The sequence below is a fragment of the Procambarus clarkii genome, chromosome 19 (genome assembly GCF_040958095.1).
Source record: "Procambarus clarkii isolate CNS0578487 chromosome 19, FALCON_Pclarkii_2.0, whole genome shotgun sequence".
Taxonomy (NCBI): Eukaryota; Metazoa; Arthropoda; class Malacostraca; order Decapoda; family Cambaridae; genus Procambarus; species Procambarus clarkii.
The window spans coordinates 29,403,371-29,423,370 of NC_091168.1; the positions used below are offsets into that span (position 1 = coordinate 29,403,371).

General features: G+C 44.6%; 1 protein-coding gene across 1 annotated transcript in view; it reads right to left on the reverse strand.

The window, feature by feature from the left end:
- Window positions 1–29: 29 nt before the first annotated feature.
- LOC138349627 (nephrin-like) overlaps window positions 30–20,000 on the reverse strand; it is a gene marked incomplete at its 3' end in the record, with an annotated part of 187,291 nt that continues 167,320 nt past the window's right edge. The window contains 3 exon segments of the mRNA XM_069327410.1: window positions 30–189; window positions 1,321–1,451; window positions 6,430–6,574. Coding sequence (XP_069183511.1) covers window positions 30–189; window positions 1,321–1,451; window positions 6,430–6,574 — 436 coding nt within the window.

Consider the following 20,000-nt stretch of genomic DNA (forward strand, 5'->3'; position numbering starts at 1 on the left):
AGAGAATGAGAGAGAGAGAGAGGACTTACATCTGATCCTGAGGTGTACTGGAGCGCTGAGAACAGTAGCCAGGGGGTTGGAAGCTGAACACTTGTACTCTCCTGCCCTCCGGCGCCGTACTCTCTGGAGCACCAGGGAGTCCCCGGAGAGGATGACCCCGGAGGTCATGTTCTGCACCTGCACCGTGTCCTGGAGGGGGGACCAGGAGAAGGGGGGGGGTCAAGGTCACTCTTAAAGGTCATTATAGGGTCGTACTGCTCAACTCTTGGAGATCCTGCAGGGAAAATAGTATAGTGGTAGCAAGAATTGTGGCAGGAGCTACAACAGTGGTGGTGGTGGATGTGGTGGTGGTGGATGTGGTAGTGGTGGTGGAGGTGGTGGTTGTTGTGGTGATGGTAATGATGGAGGTTACATAGAGGGCGATGACTGTGGTGGAAATAAGGAAGAATAGAGGTGCACGGTATTAACTGGGCCCCTCGCAAAGTTCATCAAGACACAGGTATAATCCAGGTAACAGAGTCAGTACATATGACGTCTCGGTAGGGCTGACACCCACAAGTGGAGTACCACAGGTCATCTAACCCGTATCCGGACGTCATTGGTCCGTATCCGGGCGTCACTGATCCACATCCGGACGTCACTGGTCCGGATCCGGACGTCACTGGTCCGGATCCGGACGTCACTAGTCCGGATCCGGACGTCACTGGTCCGTACCCGGACGTCACTGGTCCGTATCCGGACGTCACTGGTCCGTATCCAGACAAGTGAGTCTCCCTATCGACAGTGAGACACTCTGACAGGTATCTTCTAGGCCAGCCAACGTTATCTGAGACTCAGTCAACGGCACCAGATAAACAATACGGTAATTGTTAATATGATTGTGTGAAGGATCCAGGAGCCCTGATGGACACGGATTTAACACCAACAAAACTATTCATAAATACTCCAAGTCAGCCTAATAAAGGGCCAAGAAAAGATATCAATAAACGTTAGTAATAAAATCTTGATTGATATGTTGTTATCTTATTTGTTCAAGAATATCCTGTCAGTGTAGGCCTCCCGGTGTTATCACTACAGATAGGGTGACTAAACTCACCTTCAACATTATCTTGTCTAGGTGAGTGAAGGGGCTAGGTGATGGTGCTGGCTAGGTGACTGAATGGGACCAGACAGAGTGCTAGCCAGGTGACTTAAATGGGCAACACAGGTGCCTAAAGGACTAAGGTGGTGTCGGTGAGTGAGTGAGGGGTTAGGAAGCACAAGAAGCTCAGCAAGTGAGGGGGGAAGTGAGGGAGAGGGAGAGAGGGAGAAAGCACCTACCTCGTGGTACCAGGTGATGGCGGAGGCCGGGGGGTTGGCGTCGACGCTGCAGGTGAAGTAAACATCGTCACCTTCCTTCAGGAGGTGGGCGTTGAGTGACCGACCCAGCGACACCGACACCGACGGCGGGTCTGTCGGCGGGAGGAGGGAAGCGTGAGAGAGAGAGAGAGAGAGAGAGAGAGAGAGAGAGAGAGAGAGAGAGAGAGAGAGAGAGAGAGAGAGACGGCAATCAACAAGGGTACAATGAACCATGTGGATCCAATACATTTTGTGTCGGGGAGCCAATATGGATTTAGAGGAAGTCGTGCCTGAGAGATCTGATAAAGATCCATAATGCTGTCACCAAGATGAGACAGATGGCAGAGTGGACTGCTTTTTCTCAGTCTTTGATACTCTATCTCACCGCCATAACAGCCTTTGATACTCTATCTCACAAAAGACTAGTTAGGTACTAAAGTGGATAAGCAAGTATCTCTTAGAAAACAGACGGTCATAGTCTAAAAGGAATTGCAAGAATGGAGACTGTCGGATTTCCGCGGTTCCTGATCAAATACCAGACACGCCCAAAGGATTTTATCACACTTCTCAAAGCTCTCAGACGATGCAAAGCTAATACCGTGAGCTAGGACTCAAGAGCGCTGTAGACAACTACGGGTGGCCATAAGGCTGAACAAACAAATGGCTGCTAGAGTTCACACATAGAAAGTGTAGAGCAAGTAAAATGGAGACGGGAAAAAGAGACACCATGGACACCTCAGTATATGAGGAAAGTAGCAACACAAGCCAGAAGGCAATAATGCTAATATTGCAATATTTCCTTCACGTGAAATTGGCACATGTATGGACTGATTTATATCTTAAAAAGGGACTTCTTCAGAAAAATATATGCAACGTACGCCAGAACAATTTTAGAATATGCAGCAACGCTACAGAACCGTCACCTTCTGGAGCAAAAGACAACATAAGAAGTCTAAAGAAATGCAACAAGACTTACATGAAAATAACACATTAGCTATGAATACAATTTTTATGAACACAACCACACAGCCCTGGTAGAGAAATGGATGAGAGATATGATCACAACGTACAAAATTAATGAGGGGAATATACAAGGATGACAGAATGAGCTGTTAACAAATGAGGAAAAATAGGACGCTATGACAGAAGTTATTTACGCTTGTGGCCAAGATGTGTCCACCAGCAAGGTAAGCTGGTGGACAAATGGAATGAATATGAAGAATAAGCTTTGGACGCCACCACAGTGTGAAGACAAGGACGCCACCACAGTGTGAAGACAAGGACGCCACCACAGTGTGAAGACAAGGACGCCACCACAGTGTGAAGACAAGGACGCCACCACAGTGTGAAGACAAGGACGCCACCACAGTGTGAAGACAAGGACGCCACCATAGTGTGAAGACAAGGACACCACCGCAGTGTGAAGACAAGGACACCACCACAGTGTGAAGACAAGGACGCCACCACAGTGTGAAGACAAGGACGCCACCACAATGTGAAGACAAGGACGCCACCACAGTGTGAAGACAAGGACGCCACCACAGTGTGAAGACAAGGACACCACCGCAGTGTGAAGACAAGGACGCCACCATAGTGTGAAGACAAGGACGCCACCACAGTGTGAAGACAAGGACACCACCGCAGTAGGAGAAGAGAAGAGAGGCACTAACTACAGATCAGCGTCACTCACGCGCATCCCTTGCATAGTAGTCGAAAGAATAATAATGTTAAGACTAGTTACACACTTAGAATTAGGTATGTAAGCGAACATCAACATGGCTTTAGGGAAGGAAACTCATGCCTGAAGATGAGGAAGAAACTCATGCCTGAAGATGAGGAAGAAACTCATGCCTGAAGATGAGGAAGAATCTACGATCCGGATCGTCATTCCGGAATCTACGATCCGGGTAAGGGAACATTCTCTACGCTAGAATAACTCAGAATATTCCTCAGGAACTTAAACAAGGAGGCTTTTAGATCACTGTATGCCGCCCATGTGAGGCCAGTCTTAGAGTATGCCGCCCATGTTAGGCCAGTCTTAGAGTATGCCGCCCATGTGAGGCCAGTCTTAGAGTATGCCGCCCCATCGTAGAGCCCCATCTAAAACAAACACATAAGGAAGCACGAAAGAGTAAACAAATTTGTAATGAGACTCGTCAAAGAATTGCGAGGGATGAGGTCAGGATGAGTTGTTTATCTCAAAGAGAGACAATGAGCTCAACCTGGAGACACTAGTATGGAGGAGAAAGAGGGGGAAACATGATATAGATGTATAAAATACTTAATGGAATTGACAGAATGGAAAAAGAGGTGTTGACAGTGAATACCAATTGAACTTGGGGGCATGGATGGAAGCTTTATATATATATATATATATATATATATATATATATATATATATATATATATATATATATATATATTTAAGGCTCTGACGAGTCAAAGATGTTAGAAATCTTTTCTTTCAGCGTAGGAGTAGTGGGAAAATGAAATGAACTAAAGGAACAGGTTGCAGAAGTAAACTCCATTCATAACTTAAAAAGTAGGTATGATAGGGAAATAGGTCAATAGTTATTACATTTAACAACCGGCGGTTAGGAAAGCGGGGTCCAAGAGTTAGAGCTCGATCCTGCAGCCACAAATAGGTGAGTAAATATTCATACACATGAACACACACGCACACATTGGATGTGACAATAGCCGTCGGACCAGACAAAATATCGCCATGGATACTAAACGAAGCAGCTGAAGCATTATGCAGCCCACTTGACATAATAATGAATTCTTCTCTATAAATGGGAGAACTTCTTGACTGCTGGAAAATGGCTAACTTGGTGCCAATCGACAAGAAAGGGTGGAACACAGAAATAGTTCAAGTAAAGACCCATATCACTAACAAGTATTCCCTGCAAGCTACTGGGGACACTGATACGAAGCAGGCTACTAGAACATTTAGAACGAATCAATTTTGTCTCAAGGCACCAGCACGGTTGTAGTAAAGGAAAATCCTGCTTCACGAACTTGCTGGAGATCTACAAGATGATAGAAATCAAACGAGAGAGAGAGAGGGATGGACATACTGCATATTCCTAGACTGTCAGAAAGCATTTAATACGGTCCTACACGAAAGATGCCTGCTCAAACTAGAGATTCAAGCTGGTGTAGTACCACAGGGGTCGGTTTTAGGGCCCATCCTCTTTCTAATATAGCTGGAGATCTACAAGATGATAGAAATCAAACGAGAGAGAGAGAGGGATGGACATACTGCATATTCCTAGACTGTCAGAAAGCATTTAATACGGTCCTACACGAAAGATGCCTGCTCAAACTAGAGATTCAAGCTGGTGTAGTACCACAGGGGTCGGTTTTAGGGCCCATCCTCTTTCTAATATATATCACCGATCTAACAGAGGAAATTGACTCCTTCATATCAATGTTTGCAGATGATGAAACGCTAATGAGGAGAGTCAGGACAATAGAGTGTGATGCATTGCAAACGGATTTTGACACACTCCAGAAGTGGTCTGAAAAATGGCTGGTAGAATTTAACTCAGCCAAATGCAAAGTTATGAGGAATGGAACAAAAGTGCGAAGACCAGCACAGCAGTATAGGATGAAAGGAAGACAGATTATTAATGAGAACAGTAGAAACACCTGGGATCGGACATAACCCCAAATCTGATGCCAGAAGGCCACATGAGAAAATAACAGCTGCATATGGCACACTGGCCAACATCCGTGTATCCTTCGGAAACTTGGACGAAGGAGCTTTCTGGGTCCTATATACAGTGAAAGTGAGGCCCACTCTTGAATATGCGTCCTGACTTCCAGGACGAGCGTGTGTCTTGCTTTCCGGCCGCCCCTCGCGGTCGCCTGTCCCTCGGTAGAATTCTTGGTGACTCGGATACTTTTGATATCGTTCGCCTTATGCGTTTTTGTTCTCGTATTGGCATCCTTGGTGATATTTAGCGCCCTCTGATTATTTTGCGTATTTGATAGTGCTACATAGCCTTCCCGGTTTGGTGCCTTCTTTTGATAATTACTTACTTACTTACTTGAATATGCGTCCCCAGCATGAAACCCTTACCTGTAAAAGGACATGGAGAAACTAGAGAAGGTCCAAAGATACACAACGACTCTAGAACTGAGGGAATTAAGCTATAAGGAAAGACTCGGAGAATTGGACCTTACCACACTTGAAGAAAGGAGAGATGTACAAGAAAAGAAGACGTAATTATGTAAAGGAAGGCACCAAACCGGGGAGACTATGTAGCCCCATGACACCCCACAGAGGCATCACAGACACCCACCCGCACCAGCCTCGCCAATCGCCAAGAACAATTGAATTTTGCATCCATCGCATCCATATTGATTCAGTGGATGTAAATCCTTCTCTAATAAGGACACAAAATATTATTGCATGACGATGACAACAATTTTACAAAACAGAGAAGGGTGGATAGACTGGAACTTCTATGAATGTCAGAGAGACATTGATATGATCCCCTTACAATATATGTCTACTCACGCTAGTATAATAGGCTTGTTTATCGGGAAGAGAACCGAGTATGGGAGTACCTTTCAGAAGGACGGTAAAGGACCACAGTGAGTGAGGAGACATCGCAGTGGAGAGAGAGAGAAAAAGTGTAGTTCAACAGTGGTCATTGTCAGTACCCCTCCTGCTCCCTAGAGGCGTTAACGACCCAGCTGAGGAAATAGGTACTTTCGTATCAATGTTTGCTTATGAGTAATAAGATGAATCAAAAGAGAGAAGGTCGCTGATACATTGCAAAATGAACAATACATACTTTAGAGGTGGTCTGAAAATGGCTACTGACCTTTCACTCCAATAACTAAAATATTATGAATATAGTAACTTAAGACACACACACAAATCACAATAGTGTGATCGCATCTGGGATTAAGGCGTGTCTGGAATCCTCTCGGACGAAGGTTCGAATCCTCATCACGGCCATTGTGGATTTGTTCATTAGTAACTTAAGAAAAACCACAAAAACGGTACAGAAAGGAGTGACAGCTTCCTGCATTAGTAAACACACAAGAAACAGGTGGAAAGAAGGGTGTACGTACAGTGGACGTTGAGGAGAGTAGTGTTGGAGATGACTGAGCCCGGCACGGACGGGTTCTGAGCGGAGCAGGTGACGAGGGCGCCGTCGTCCCCCCGGCTGACGTTCACCAGTAGTGTGGACACCGTCACCAGGCCTTCCTCCTCCGTCTGTGGGCCCACACACCTACATTATATCACTTGTGGTCACCCATAGTAGCGAAGGCTTCTACAGTGTGGTCAGGTCGGGTCTGTGAGAACAGCCTCTAGAGATGCTCTGTAGCACTACAAGGTGTAGAAGGCAGCTTGTAGTGTTGGCGTGTTGTAGTGTGTAAAGGGGTGTAATCTAGTACAATATCTCCAAAGTATTGTAGCTATAAAGAGGTGTACACTGCTGAGGTACACCCACACTTCGCTATCGCTGTTACAGGACCTTAAAAAATTTATTATATTACTTTCCCCCACACAAGATGCAAATTGAAAGATCAACCTAAACTTCGCCTTGAGATAAACCTCATGGTCTAAAAACCGAACTGACACTCACAAAGTACTCACGTCTCCCTCTCCATGTACACTGGTGGTTCCCTACGCTTCCCTCTGGTGCTGTTGGAGGCGCAGTTGTCCTAACAATGGCTCATATTTTGAGTGGGGAATCCGACTGAACATCTGGCTCGCTACCCTTCACACTGAAGGGTAGCGAGCCTCACTACCCTTCTCCACTTGCCTTACTTCTTGCACTCAAACGTGTACATGTCTCCGAAGCTGACACAGTATTTGTAAGTGGTTCTTACCACTTACGTTGTGTAAGTGTAACGCTGGTCTCGTTAAGGCACAACTGTAACGTGCTCGTGGCTGAAGCCCGACACAAATATAACAAGATTATTAATGATGTAAACAGAATCCAATTCACATGGTTTCCATCTCGTCTTGGCCCCTAAACTCATGACAAAACTGATGGACTAACAGAAGAATATGCCTTCAAATAAAAATTTGACTAAAATCTTGGATTGGCAGTAAGCAGCCAGAGAATACAATTACACCAAGAACTCATACAAAGCCTTGAAGATCTCAGACTATCTAAGACCAAGTGAGACCACAATAAATTATAGATGACTCCTGTCACAAATGTTCAGTACACGAGAAAGTATTTCACCCAAACGTATAATTACCAGGAATCTTAGCTAAGTAACCCAAGTTTGCCGCCTGAAGGTAGTGTATGCAGGTGGTTGTAAACTTTCCACCGCTGCCCACTGGATGGAAGAGCAGCTACGTTATTGGCAAATTAAAATGACACGAATCTTGCTCAAAACACATGTAAATTGTTGAGCGTACAGATCAAGGGGTTCCTGAGCTCACTGTGTGATACTGGAGCCTTTCTGCCACTCACCCGCACCATCAGTACAGGATCCATAGTAAACTAATTAACTAAACTAACTATATTCTCGCTGCCCAATTAAGCAATTCAGGCCGGCCAACATCTCTGTATTTAACAATATATGACCAAGTGATTATATATATATATATATATATATATATATATATATATATATGTTGTACCTAATAGCCAGATTGTACTACTTGGCCCGATTTGCCTAATAAGGAGAGTTTTCCTGGTTATATATTTTTTCTAAACATTTTCTTAGGAAATGATAAAGCTTTCCATAATATTATATATGATTTCTTTTTTTTTTAATTTGAGTTCAAACTAACGTAGAAATATGACCAAACCTAACCTAACCTAACAAAACCTAACCTAACCTAACCTAACCTAACCTACCTAACCTAACCTACCTACCTACCTAACCTAACCTACCTAACCTAACCTAACCTAACCTACCTACCTAACCTAACCTAACCTACCTACGTAACCTAACCTAATCTAACCTAACCTCTCTTAACCTAAACTGAACTAACATAACTAAGTCAGTAGCTCATGTTCCCAATATAATATAATAACATTAATTCAAATAACCCAATATGAATTTTATCTCTGATGAAACAGCCAATCGGTCCCACAAATGAGAATATTCTACAGGAATTTCTTTTCCACGGCCCAAAACTGGAGTAAGGAGTCCTGAAAGACATTATTGATAGAAGTGGGAGCTTTACCCACACCAACCAGCAGTTTGATTTAATAATATAACATAATAGCAAGAAAACTGCCAACTTGCTCATGGAGAACTCTTCTGATACCAAACGAAACGCAAATCAAATGTCTTTTATACCTTCACATGTCTACTTGGAGACTGTTCAGCTACAACGATCTCAATATATAGTCAAGACAACATCATCTCTTTCAAGGCGCTAACAATGCACAAACAGCAAGGCCCCCATCTAGGAGCATATGGTCTCAACACATAACCAGATTACCACCAGAGACAACACAAAAATACTCGACAGATACAACAACAGATGACTGGACCTCAGCGAGGCACTTACACGTCAAGCAAATTGAGTCAATTATCACCAAGTTATACTCTGTCATCTTTGAGACCATGATGGAGCATCCATCACACCGTCCCAATCATCACTAAAACATACGAGAGGTAACTGCAGTGGACCAATTGGGCCACGTGACCACCTCACTCTCAGTTATACACTCCGCTGCTTTACCCAAATTCTATTTTACGGGTTATTCATGCCCGTGCCACCTCTTGGGTGGCTTAATCTTAATCAATCAATCAATCCAAATTCTAATCTGCCTCTGAAAATGTAGACAGGGGTCAGGGAAACAAGTTTCTTAACGGCAAGCCACACTACAACTGTAAAATGAACATTGTAGAGTTAATATTGTTCATCTTCATTCTCAAGTGAAGAACATATGAAATATAGGGAAGATTCGTGCTAGAATCATTGATCTAACCTTTTGTATCATATTAAATATTCCATATTCGACACAACTAACTCTACCATGTTGTTGTTGTTTAAGATTCGCCACCTGGAACAAAAAGTTCCAAGTAGCACGGGCTATGGTGAGCCCGTAGCTCACTCTACCAGCCTTCCTGTCCTCTCCAGTAGCTGACAATCTACTGAAGCAAATTCTAACAAATTACCCAGACCAACTGAAGCAAAAAATCAACAAGTGGAAATAACGTCTTATAAATAATTTTATTTCCATCTAAAAAAAAATAAATAAAAACCATTTGCATCCCTCAAGAACAGCGATATACGGACCGGAAGACGTCATTAAGGAGCCCCCAAGTAGGCACTACACCTTCATTAACGACTGGGTGGTTGAGAGTGATGGTTGAAACGAGGCTATTGGTTGTTTTATTATCAACTCACTAAGGGCAAGTAAACACTTAGGAAAATGACCGTTCATTATGCCCCCCACAACCACACAAGTATCATTATAACCCACAACCACACAAGTATCATTATAACCCACAACCACACATATTATAACCCACAACCACACAAGTATCATTATAACCCACAACCACACAAGTATCATTATAACCCACAACCACACAAGTATCATTATAACCCACAACCACACAAGTATCATTATAACCCACAACCACACAAGTATCATTATAACCCACAACCACACAAGTATCATTATAACCCACAACCACACATATTATAACCCACAACCACACAAGTATCATTATAACCCACAACCACACAAGTATCATTATAACCCACAACAACACAAGTATCATTATAACCCACAACCACACATATTATAACCCACAACCACACAAGTATCATTATAACCCACAACCACACAAGTATCATTATAACCCACAACCACACAAGTATCATTATAACCCACAACCACACAAGTATCATTATAACCCACAACCACACAAGTATCATTATAACCCACAACCACACATATTATAACCCACAACCACACAAGTATCATTATAACCCACAACCACACATATTATAACCCACAACCACACAAGTATCATTATAACCCACAACCACACATATTATAACCCACAACCACACAAGTATCATTATAACCCACAACCACACAAGTATCATCATTGTATCGGTAAATGACTGCCAATAATTTCAAATATTTTACTTGTTATTATTGTTGTTCTGTGTTGTATTTTTAGGATTTATTATCATTATTACTATCATAATTTTATTAATAACTGTAATTGTTATCACTGAGGCAATCAATAGGAGCCGTGAGGAGGATTCGAACTTGTGCTCGGGGTGCTCCCAAACACACGCCTGGGGGGCATCCACAGCACCAGGTCGAATCCTCTTCATAACTCCTACTGATGTTCTCATTGACATTCATCCCGTTAATGGGATTTCTGTGCGCACTGTTATCATTATTATTGTTATTTTAATTACTATTATTATATTTCTTACTAGGGATACCCGGCTGCCCCCGGGTCTCTCTCTCCCCTTCTCTTCTCTCTCCAAGTATTTTCCCTCTCTCATCTCTCTTTCTCTATTCCCCCTCTCGTCTCCTCTTTGTTTCTTGTTATCAGTGGTCAGGTCAGTATGTGATATCTCCACCTCATAGCCCTAATGGATTTCCTCATTTTATTATTATTATTAGTAGTAGTAGTAATGGAAATGTCTTCTCACAGACATAATAATATCAATTATGATTATTATTATTATTTATCAATTATGATTATTATTATTTATCAATTATGATTATTATTATTGTTATTAAAGTATTAAAAAGTAAATTTATTTGATACATTCATTAATTATTGTATTTCTGAATATCAAGTCAACTTTCAGATTACAAGACCAACTCCCAGTCATTTCGTGTCTGAGAGCACAATTTCATGTTGGTTTTCTTCCTGTGGACTTTCCCTAAATTCCCTAGCTTTGTTAGTAATATCATCCATGTTTGTGCGAGTTAAAGCTCACATTCTTTTGTGAATTCTTACACTCTCCCTTGACCTCTGACTCTCTTGTGTGGGAAGTTGATCTGTTTGGAGGATCTTAGGATGAGGGTTAATGTATGGGGCGGTAGTCACTAGTCAATGAAGTCTGTCGGGGAACTAGGCGAAGAGGAGGGGACTGACAAGTCAGCCCGTTCTCGCAAAAGTTTCCAACGTCAAGAAACTGTCGTACTAACGTGTCTGAACCTAACCTACCAGAGGACCCATCAACAGAAAACAAGACATTATGTCAATTTTGCGAGCCACTTTCTTGTACGACAGTTTCATGGCCTTATATACGTCAAAATTCGGTGTGCTATTAAGAGGACGGGTTGGATAGGCATGGGGGATGGGGGGAGGGTGAACGTTGCATCGGGTGCATAAGAACTATCATGATGAGTTGGGGGGTAGGTTAAAATTTGTAGGGATGGGGAGTGGATGGGTTAAACTTGCACGGGACGTTTAGCGTGTAAGGTTAGTATGCAAGTGCTGGGTACTGGGAGGGAGTCCGTATGGGATGGAAGGTAGGAGTGGAGGGTAAAGGGATGGGGAATGTTGGAGGAGTGGGCAGTTGAGTAGTTTTAAGAATCTCTTGTGATCTGTGAGCCTCCATGGTTGTCGACCCCAGTCAACAATCCATAATCCCAAGACCACTCCAATCAACATTATCACAAGACGGGTGTAGATGGACCAGCAGGCTTCCCCCCTTCCCCTCTACACACCGTCTGACAGGAAGAGACGGGGGCTGCCAAATTTGGAAACTCCGACGGAAACCCGATAAGAGTATTCATGAGTTTTAAAAGAAAAACTGTTGAGGATATTTCAGGCCCAAGATGTAGACGCCTCGTCGTTTGTCCTAAAACCGGTTCTGAACGAACGTGGTTGGTTTCAGTGGCCATAAATGGGTTCCAAGATGAATGAGATTTGTTCCTGCTCAATTTCCGTTTTTCAATGCAAGTGTTGCGTGTTGCATCTGCCACAATGTATTGTAGAGTGTGGGGGGGGGGATACTCCAGGTGTACCCTTTGTGTCCCAAGACATTACAACATGTCCCAGCTGGAACACGAATGTCCCAAGACACTGGATAATTCGCACGCGTTAACTCAATCCTTTAGGTTAAGGTCGGCACTGGATGGGTGACCGTGCAGACGGCTCACACTAGAGTAGGGAGGATGAAGAGAAGGAGGAGGGGGGGGGGGTTGGATATGTTTAACAGGCTTTCTCTCCCCGATAAAGGTATACCATGATGTACTATATATATACGATAAAGGTATACCGTGATATACTATATATTAAGCTAGCGTTTGGTGCTGGGGCTCAATTTATATTTTCAAAACCAGATATGATTGGGGAATCGGACAGGAGTCATTGCTTTAAACAACCAGCGGCTTGAAAGGCGGGATCCAGGAGCAAATGCTCGACCCTACAGGCACAAATAGTTCAGCATCAATAGGTGAGTACACAGCCAAAATAAAAAAAAAACACATCATCAGAACTTCCAGAGAGTTTAGCTATAAAACAAGGAAGAGAGAGAGGAGCCTGGCGGGCGCTGATGAATTAGCCCGGGACGGTGTCGCCATCTTGAGCCTCCCTACACTCTCCCCGCGGCCCCTCTCGCCCTCCCTCACTCACTTCCTTCCCGGCAACTTCGGCACCGCTCACTCGCTAACTACCTTCCCGGTCCTTTACTTGCGCTCACTCGCTAACTATCTTCCCGGTCCCTTACCGGCGCTCACTCGCTAACTACCTTCCCGGTCCTTGCGCTCACTCGCTAACTACCTTCCCGGCCCTTTCCCGAAAGCAAGACAAAACACGGTTCCAGCTCTGCTAAAGAGACTTGGTCAGTCCACCTTTAAGAAAGCGTCACCAACCTGTCCATGGGGGCGCCTGTAAAATACCCATGCCATATGTCGTCTTGTTGATGTCCCATGGCTGAGAAAATACATGATGGTGTCAATGTTTGACTCACAGGAGAGCCACGGTGTGTGTGTGTGTGTGTGTTTCAGTGGGAAACATGTACACGCCAAATCCCTGTGATGTCTATCTTGCTGGGTAACTGTGTCTGGTTATCTAAGACTTGTGGCAGTTTTTTGTTATATTAATTCCTCCTCTGTGCAGGCGATGAGTCACAATAACGTGGCTGAAGTATGTTGACCAGACCACACACTAGAAATTGAAGGGACGACGACGTTTCGGTCCGTCCTGGACCATTCTCAAGTCGATGAGAATGGTCCAGGACGGACCGAAACGTCGTGGTCCTCCTCTATCTCCAATGTACATCTAATGGCATTTATTTGAGACACATTCACCACTGTGTCAAAACTAAGAGGATGTTATGTCAAGCTTCCTTATGGTCACGTCTACAGGACGATGTGAAATCACAGAAACGTAATTATTTTTCTACGAGAAAATACTTAGATGACTGAAGAACGACCCCGGATGCTGCATCTGGGGCACCCAAGGATGCTAGCTTCATCCCGCTATCCTACTCTTAAACAGTTTCTACAGGACTGATTTCATAGCATCTCTGTTTAGACCCGTTGTGGGGGAGGTTTGTGGGAGATGTCCCAAAGAGATGTTTTTGGAGAATGTTATCCTGGAAACACAAACCGAAACTGTCTCTATTTTCCGCTTGTTACAACTTGTAATAAAGTTGTTACATCTTGGCTTAACGTGTTTATGACGTATGTTACAACTTGCTATATTGGTTGTTATAACTGGTTAGGAGGTGTTAAAACTTGTTCGAACGTTGTACCAACGTCGGAGTTTCGGTGTGTGTTTGGCGGGAATTAAGCTGTGGAAAGTGAGGGGTTATATCGTGTTAACATATATTGTTTACGCTGTTAAAGGGCCGGGTATGTCTTGGGCATTTTTTGGGGTATACCTTCGTTTTTAAAATACCCGAAGGAGTACTTTAAAACCCACATGTTCTCAAGGAGAGTATATATGTCTTGGACTCATGCCCTTCAAAACGACGCAGGTGGATTTATCTAGCACGTTCTTCAATAAGTCGCAGCTAAGCAGATGAGTTTACGTTCCTAAGATGTCGCAAGTGGGTTAACCTTCTACGTCTTTTGGGACATCACAGGTAGGTTTAAATTCCACGTTCTTCAAGACATCGCAGCTGTGGGTTTGCCTCGCTATAACAAGCTGTATAATGGCGTTCTAATACAGGTCTTACAGTCACGAGTAAATTCCCCTTACATTTCTAAGCTGGGAGAGTATTGTCATTACTGTGTCTTGATTTGCGGTTATATTCTCTGTTACCACTAAGTTAAGACCCGAGTCTTCACGGTAACTTTATAAAGTTGCCACTAAGTTAAGACCCGAGTCTTCACGATAACTTTATAAAGCCACCACCAAGTTAAGACCCGAGTCTTCACGGTAACTTTACAAAGTTGCCACTAAGTTAAGACCCGAGTCTTCACGGTAACTTTATAAAGCCACCACCAAGTTAAGACCCGAGTCTTCACGGTAACTTACACATGCATGGCTCCAGAAAACAACTTTCTCTAAGATATAAGCGGAGATCTGAAACCAAGTCAAACTTCTTAACCAATTTTTAAGTTGGCCAAGATATTCAGTTTGCAACTGGCTTGGCCAGTGCCACAGTGACATTACGTTTCAACATTGCTGCAGTGCCACAGTGGCCCTCTCAGCTTGCTGCTCAATACTCCTTCACTGCAGGTCTGAGGAAGGTAAAGTTAGTACCTTTTCTCTCTCTCTACTTGCGTGTAAATATCACATAACTCTGGGACACATTTTAATTCATGTGTGAGGAATTATTAATGTACTTATACATATATCTGAGTCTGGCTAAAATGCTTCATCACCGAAATTTAACCAAAATATGAATGACTTCATCGTTTGAACCTAGTGAAGTCATAGATTGTGTAGCACTCCAGCTCTTGAGCCCCTTACCTTCAGTGATGATTGGTTATTTGTTTATAACATTAACTACGTTCGAGTATTTTGAAAGTCTCCTCTATGACTCGGTCACCATATTCTTTCATCATAGGAAATAGATTGTAATGACCGAGGGGTTCTAGGCCCCAAGTCATTAGAACTGGGGGCCCAAGAATACAAGAACTGGGGGTTATTAGAACACCCTGGGGCCCACCCGCTCGTTAACAACAGTGACAAGATATGTTCTCTCGTTAAGTAGCGCCGAGTGGTAGGGATAGACCTCGTAAGTTATTGTCTTTAGAGCCTATTCTCTTCTTTGTCTCAGAGTATAATATATAGAGTTATATAATTAGGCTAATATTGAAGATTTATTTACCCGTTCATGAACACGTATATAATATTCAAAGTAGGAAATTGTGTTTGACAAGTTACAAGAAATGCTATAATTGCTTTGTTAATTGTTCAGTAATTCATGCCATTTAGAATAATACTTTTACTATTTTTGAAACAATTATGTTTACACTTGAAGGGCATCAATAAGTTTGCAAGTGAAAAAAATCAGGAAAATAATAACAAAGGTGGTGGTAGAGTTCGTCAATCCCATCAGCTGCCACCAATCCCACCAGCTGCCACCAATCCTACCACCTGCCACCAATCCCACCAGCTGCCACCAATCCCACCAGCTGCCACCAATCCCACCAGCTGCCACCAATCTCACCACCTGCCACCAATCCTACCACCTGCCACCAATCACACCAGCTGCCACCAATCCCACCACCTGCCACCAATCCCACCACCAATCCCATCAGCTGCCACCAATGTTTTCACCGCCACAGACTCACACCCCCCAGTCTTTAGAGTCTCGGAAGGCTTTGGTGATGTTGCATTCAATCGTTTCATAACATTTACGTCTGAGCCAGGTATCATAAGAGGATCTCGCTGAAAGGCGCTAGTGGAAGCAAGTGTGGCATCCTCCACTGCGGCTTTGTTTGAGATCTTGGTTTGCGTCGTTACATGTTGGGGGGAAACGAGAGAGAGATATGATTTGTCTGTTTGCCTTCGTGAAAAACAGGGAATTGACAAAAAAATTTTAATTATTTTAAAAATATATTAACTGAGGATGACTGGAATGATAGATTATTACATTTGAAAAGTCTAACACTTAAAGGAAAAGGCAGAAAGCCGCTACAGGATTTCAAAGTAAATGCCAAGAAACGTTAAGTAGGAGGAAAGTTGTATCATTCCAAACCCAGTGTTTGGAAACATAAGAAGGAGTAGTCATAGCCATGAGAGGTGTCAGTGTATATGAGCAGCGTCAGTAGCCATAGCCATGAGAGGTGTCTGTGTATATGAGCAGTGTCAGTAGCCATAGGCACGAGAGGATGTCTGTGTAAAGACCAAGTGTCAACAAACACAGCTTGTGCTCAGATATGATGCCCGGTACCTTCAACTGACTGATAAACTCTTGCTGGGAATTCCATCTAAGAAACAGTTTGTCTACAGACGAAAGAAAGCAAAGAATTTTAGATTCAGCTACTCGCAACAAAAAGTTCCAAGTAGCACGGACTATGGTGAGCCCGTAAGTGGTGGCTCTTTGGAGCCATTACCTGTATCAATAGCTGATACCGGAGATCTGGGGATGGGGTCCGTGGACGCGCCAATCTATTCCAAGACCATAAGGCTGGTCAGACCGGTGAACTGATGAAGCAGAGAGAAAACTGGAGAGAGATGACAGAAGTACTGGGTGAGAGGATGAGAGGCGGAGAGAAAAGGAAAGTGAAACTGACAGTGATAGTGAATGTATATATATATATATATATATATATATATATATATATATATATATATATATATATATATATATATATATATATATTATATATATATATATATATATATATATATATATATATATATATATATATACATTCACCTTCATCCACTCAAGGATCCAGGAGTAATCTTGCGGGATATACTGAAGGCCTGCACCGCCTTAGAGGGTGGGCTCTATTTACAGGTTGATGGGGTGGCGATGGGGTCCCCAGTGTGGGCCCCTGTTCGCTCAGCAATTTATGGCACATGATAGGGCACAGTCCACCACCCTTCAGAGGTCCACCAACCTTCAGAGGGATGGCCTGTGTCCAAGTGTATGCTGCCGATATGTCGACGACATACTCGTGTGTGTTGACAACGATACCACATTGGAGAGGCTTCGTGGCAAGCTTCAGGGAATCTGAGGTTTGAGGCTCAATATGGAGAAGCATGTGGGAGGCAGAACATCCAAGTCCTCGATGTGGATGGCAACTACAGTAGGTTCATCAGACATGTGTGTCGTAAACCAACTGAGGCAGATCAATGTATGACACTAATGGTAAGAGTGAATGTACTGACAGATATAAGAGGAGTGTCATGAGTGGATATGTTGGTTATGCAATGTGTGCACGCTCTTCTAGCCCGCTCTTGCACCGTCAACACGGACGCAACAGCCACATTATTGTTAATAACGATTACAGATATACCAAATTCGACGAAATCGTTAGTTAGAAGCTCAGTCGCCACTTGAACTCATCTCCCACAGCGTGCCAGAAGCCACCAACATCAGTAAGCTTCACTTACCCACGCCTCCGGGAGCCGGTGGCTGAGCGGACAGAACACTGTACGCGTGATCCTGTAGTCCCGGGTTCGATCTCGGGCGCCAGCGAGAAACAGTGGGCAGAGTTTCTTTCACCCTGATACCCCTGTCACCTAGCAGTAAATACGTACCTAAGAGTTAGTCAGCTGTCACGGGTTGCTTCCTGGGGGTGGAGGCCTGGTCGAGGACCGGGCCGCGGGGACACCAAAGCCCCGAAATCATCTCAAGATAACCTTCCCCCCCCCTGCACAAGCACCCACCTGTGTCTACACCTCCCCCTCCCCCGAGGACAGTCCCCCCTCCCCCACCTTCCCGTTAGTACGTTAGAAGGAACGTTTTCAGTGTCAGAGTAGTTAACAGATGGAATACACTAGGCAGTGATGTGGCGGAGGCTGACTCCATACACAGTTTCAATTGTAGATATGATAGAGCCCAGTAGGCTCAGGAACCTGTACACCAGTTGATTGACAGTTGAGAGGCGGGACCAAAGAGCCAGAGCTCAACCCCCGCAAGCACAACTAGGTGAATACAACACAGGTGAATACAACACAGGTGAGCACAACACAGGTGAATACAACACAGGTGAATACAACACAGGTGAGCACAACACAGGTGAATACAACACAGTTGAATACAACACAGGTGAGCACAACACAGTTGAATACAACACAGGTGAATACAACACAGGTGAGCACAACACAGTTGAATACAACACAGGTGAATACAACACAGGTGAGCACAACACAGGTGAATACAACACAGGTGAATACAACACAGGTGAGCACAACACAGGTGAATACAACACAGGTGAATACAACACAGGTGAGCACAACACAGGTGAATACAACACAGGTGAATACAACACAGGTGAGCACAACACAGGTGAATACAACACAGTTGAATACAACACAGGTGAATACAACACAGGTGAATACAACACAGGTGAATACAACACAGGTGAATACAACACAGGTGAATACAACACAGGTGAATACAACACAGTTGAATACAACACAGGTGAATACAACACAGTTGAATACAACACAGGTGAATACAACACAGTTGAATACAACACAGGTCAATACAACACAGTTGAGCACAACACAGGTGAATACAACACAGGTGAATACAACACAGGTGAATACAACACAGTTGAATACAACACAGGTGAATACAACATAGTTGAATACAACACAGGTGAATACAACACAGTTGAATACAACACAGGTGAATACAACACAGGTGAATACAACACAGGTGAATACAACACAGGTGAATACAACACAGTTGAATACAACACAGGTGAATACAACACAGTTGAATACAACACAGGTGAATACAACACAGGTGAATACAACACAGGTGAATACAACACAGGTGAATACAACACAGGTGAGCACAACACAGGTGAGCACAACTAGATGAGCACATAAACCCTCTTACTCTATTCGTGAAGTACAGAAAACACCATTACCTCCACCCATCTGGGCCAGTCACCCTCTCACCCCACCAAGCTATAGCGACCATCTATGCTACCCCCCCCCCTCCCTCCCCCCTCACAGCACCCCCAGCTGTCGCCCCCCTCCCTCCCCCCCGCTCACAGCACCCCCAGCTGTCGCCCCCCTCCCTCCCCCCTCACAGCACCCCCAGCTGTCGCCCCCCTCCCTCCCCCCCGCTCACAGCACCCCCAGCTGTCGCCCCCCTCCCTCCCCCCCGCTCACAGCACCCCCAGCTGTCGCCCCCCTCCCTCCCCCCTCACAGCACCCCCAGCTGTCGCCCACCTCCCTCCCCCCTCACAGCACCCCCAGCTGTCGCCCCCCACCCTCCCCCCTCACAGCACCCCCAACTGTCGCCCCCCTCCCTCCCCCCTCACAGCACCCCCAGCTGTCGCCCCCCTCCCTCCCCCCTCACAGCACCCCCAGCTGTCGCCCCCCTCCCTCCCCCCGCTCACAGCACCCCCAGCTGTCGCCCCCCACCCTCCCCCTCACAGCACCCCCAGCTGTCGCCCCCTCCCTCCCCCCGCTCACAGCACCCCCAGCTGTCGCCCCCCACCCCTCCACCCCTCTAGCTCCCCCAGCTGGTTCCCATACTCACGCCAGAATAGGTAACGCCGCGAGTGCCAGACCAGCTGGCTGGCACCGGCAGCGACCAATGAACAAAGTCACAACGCATCAACATTAATGAAACACTC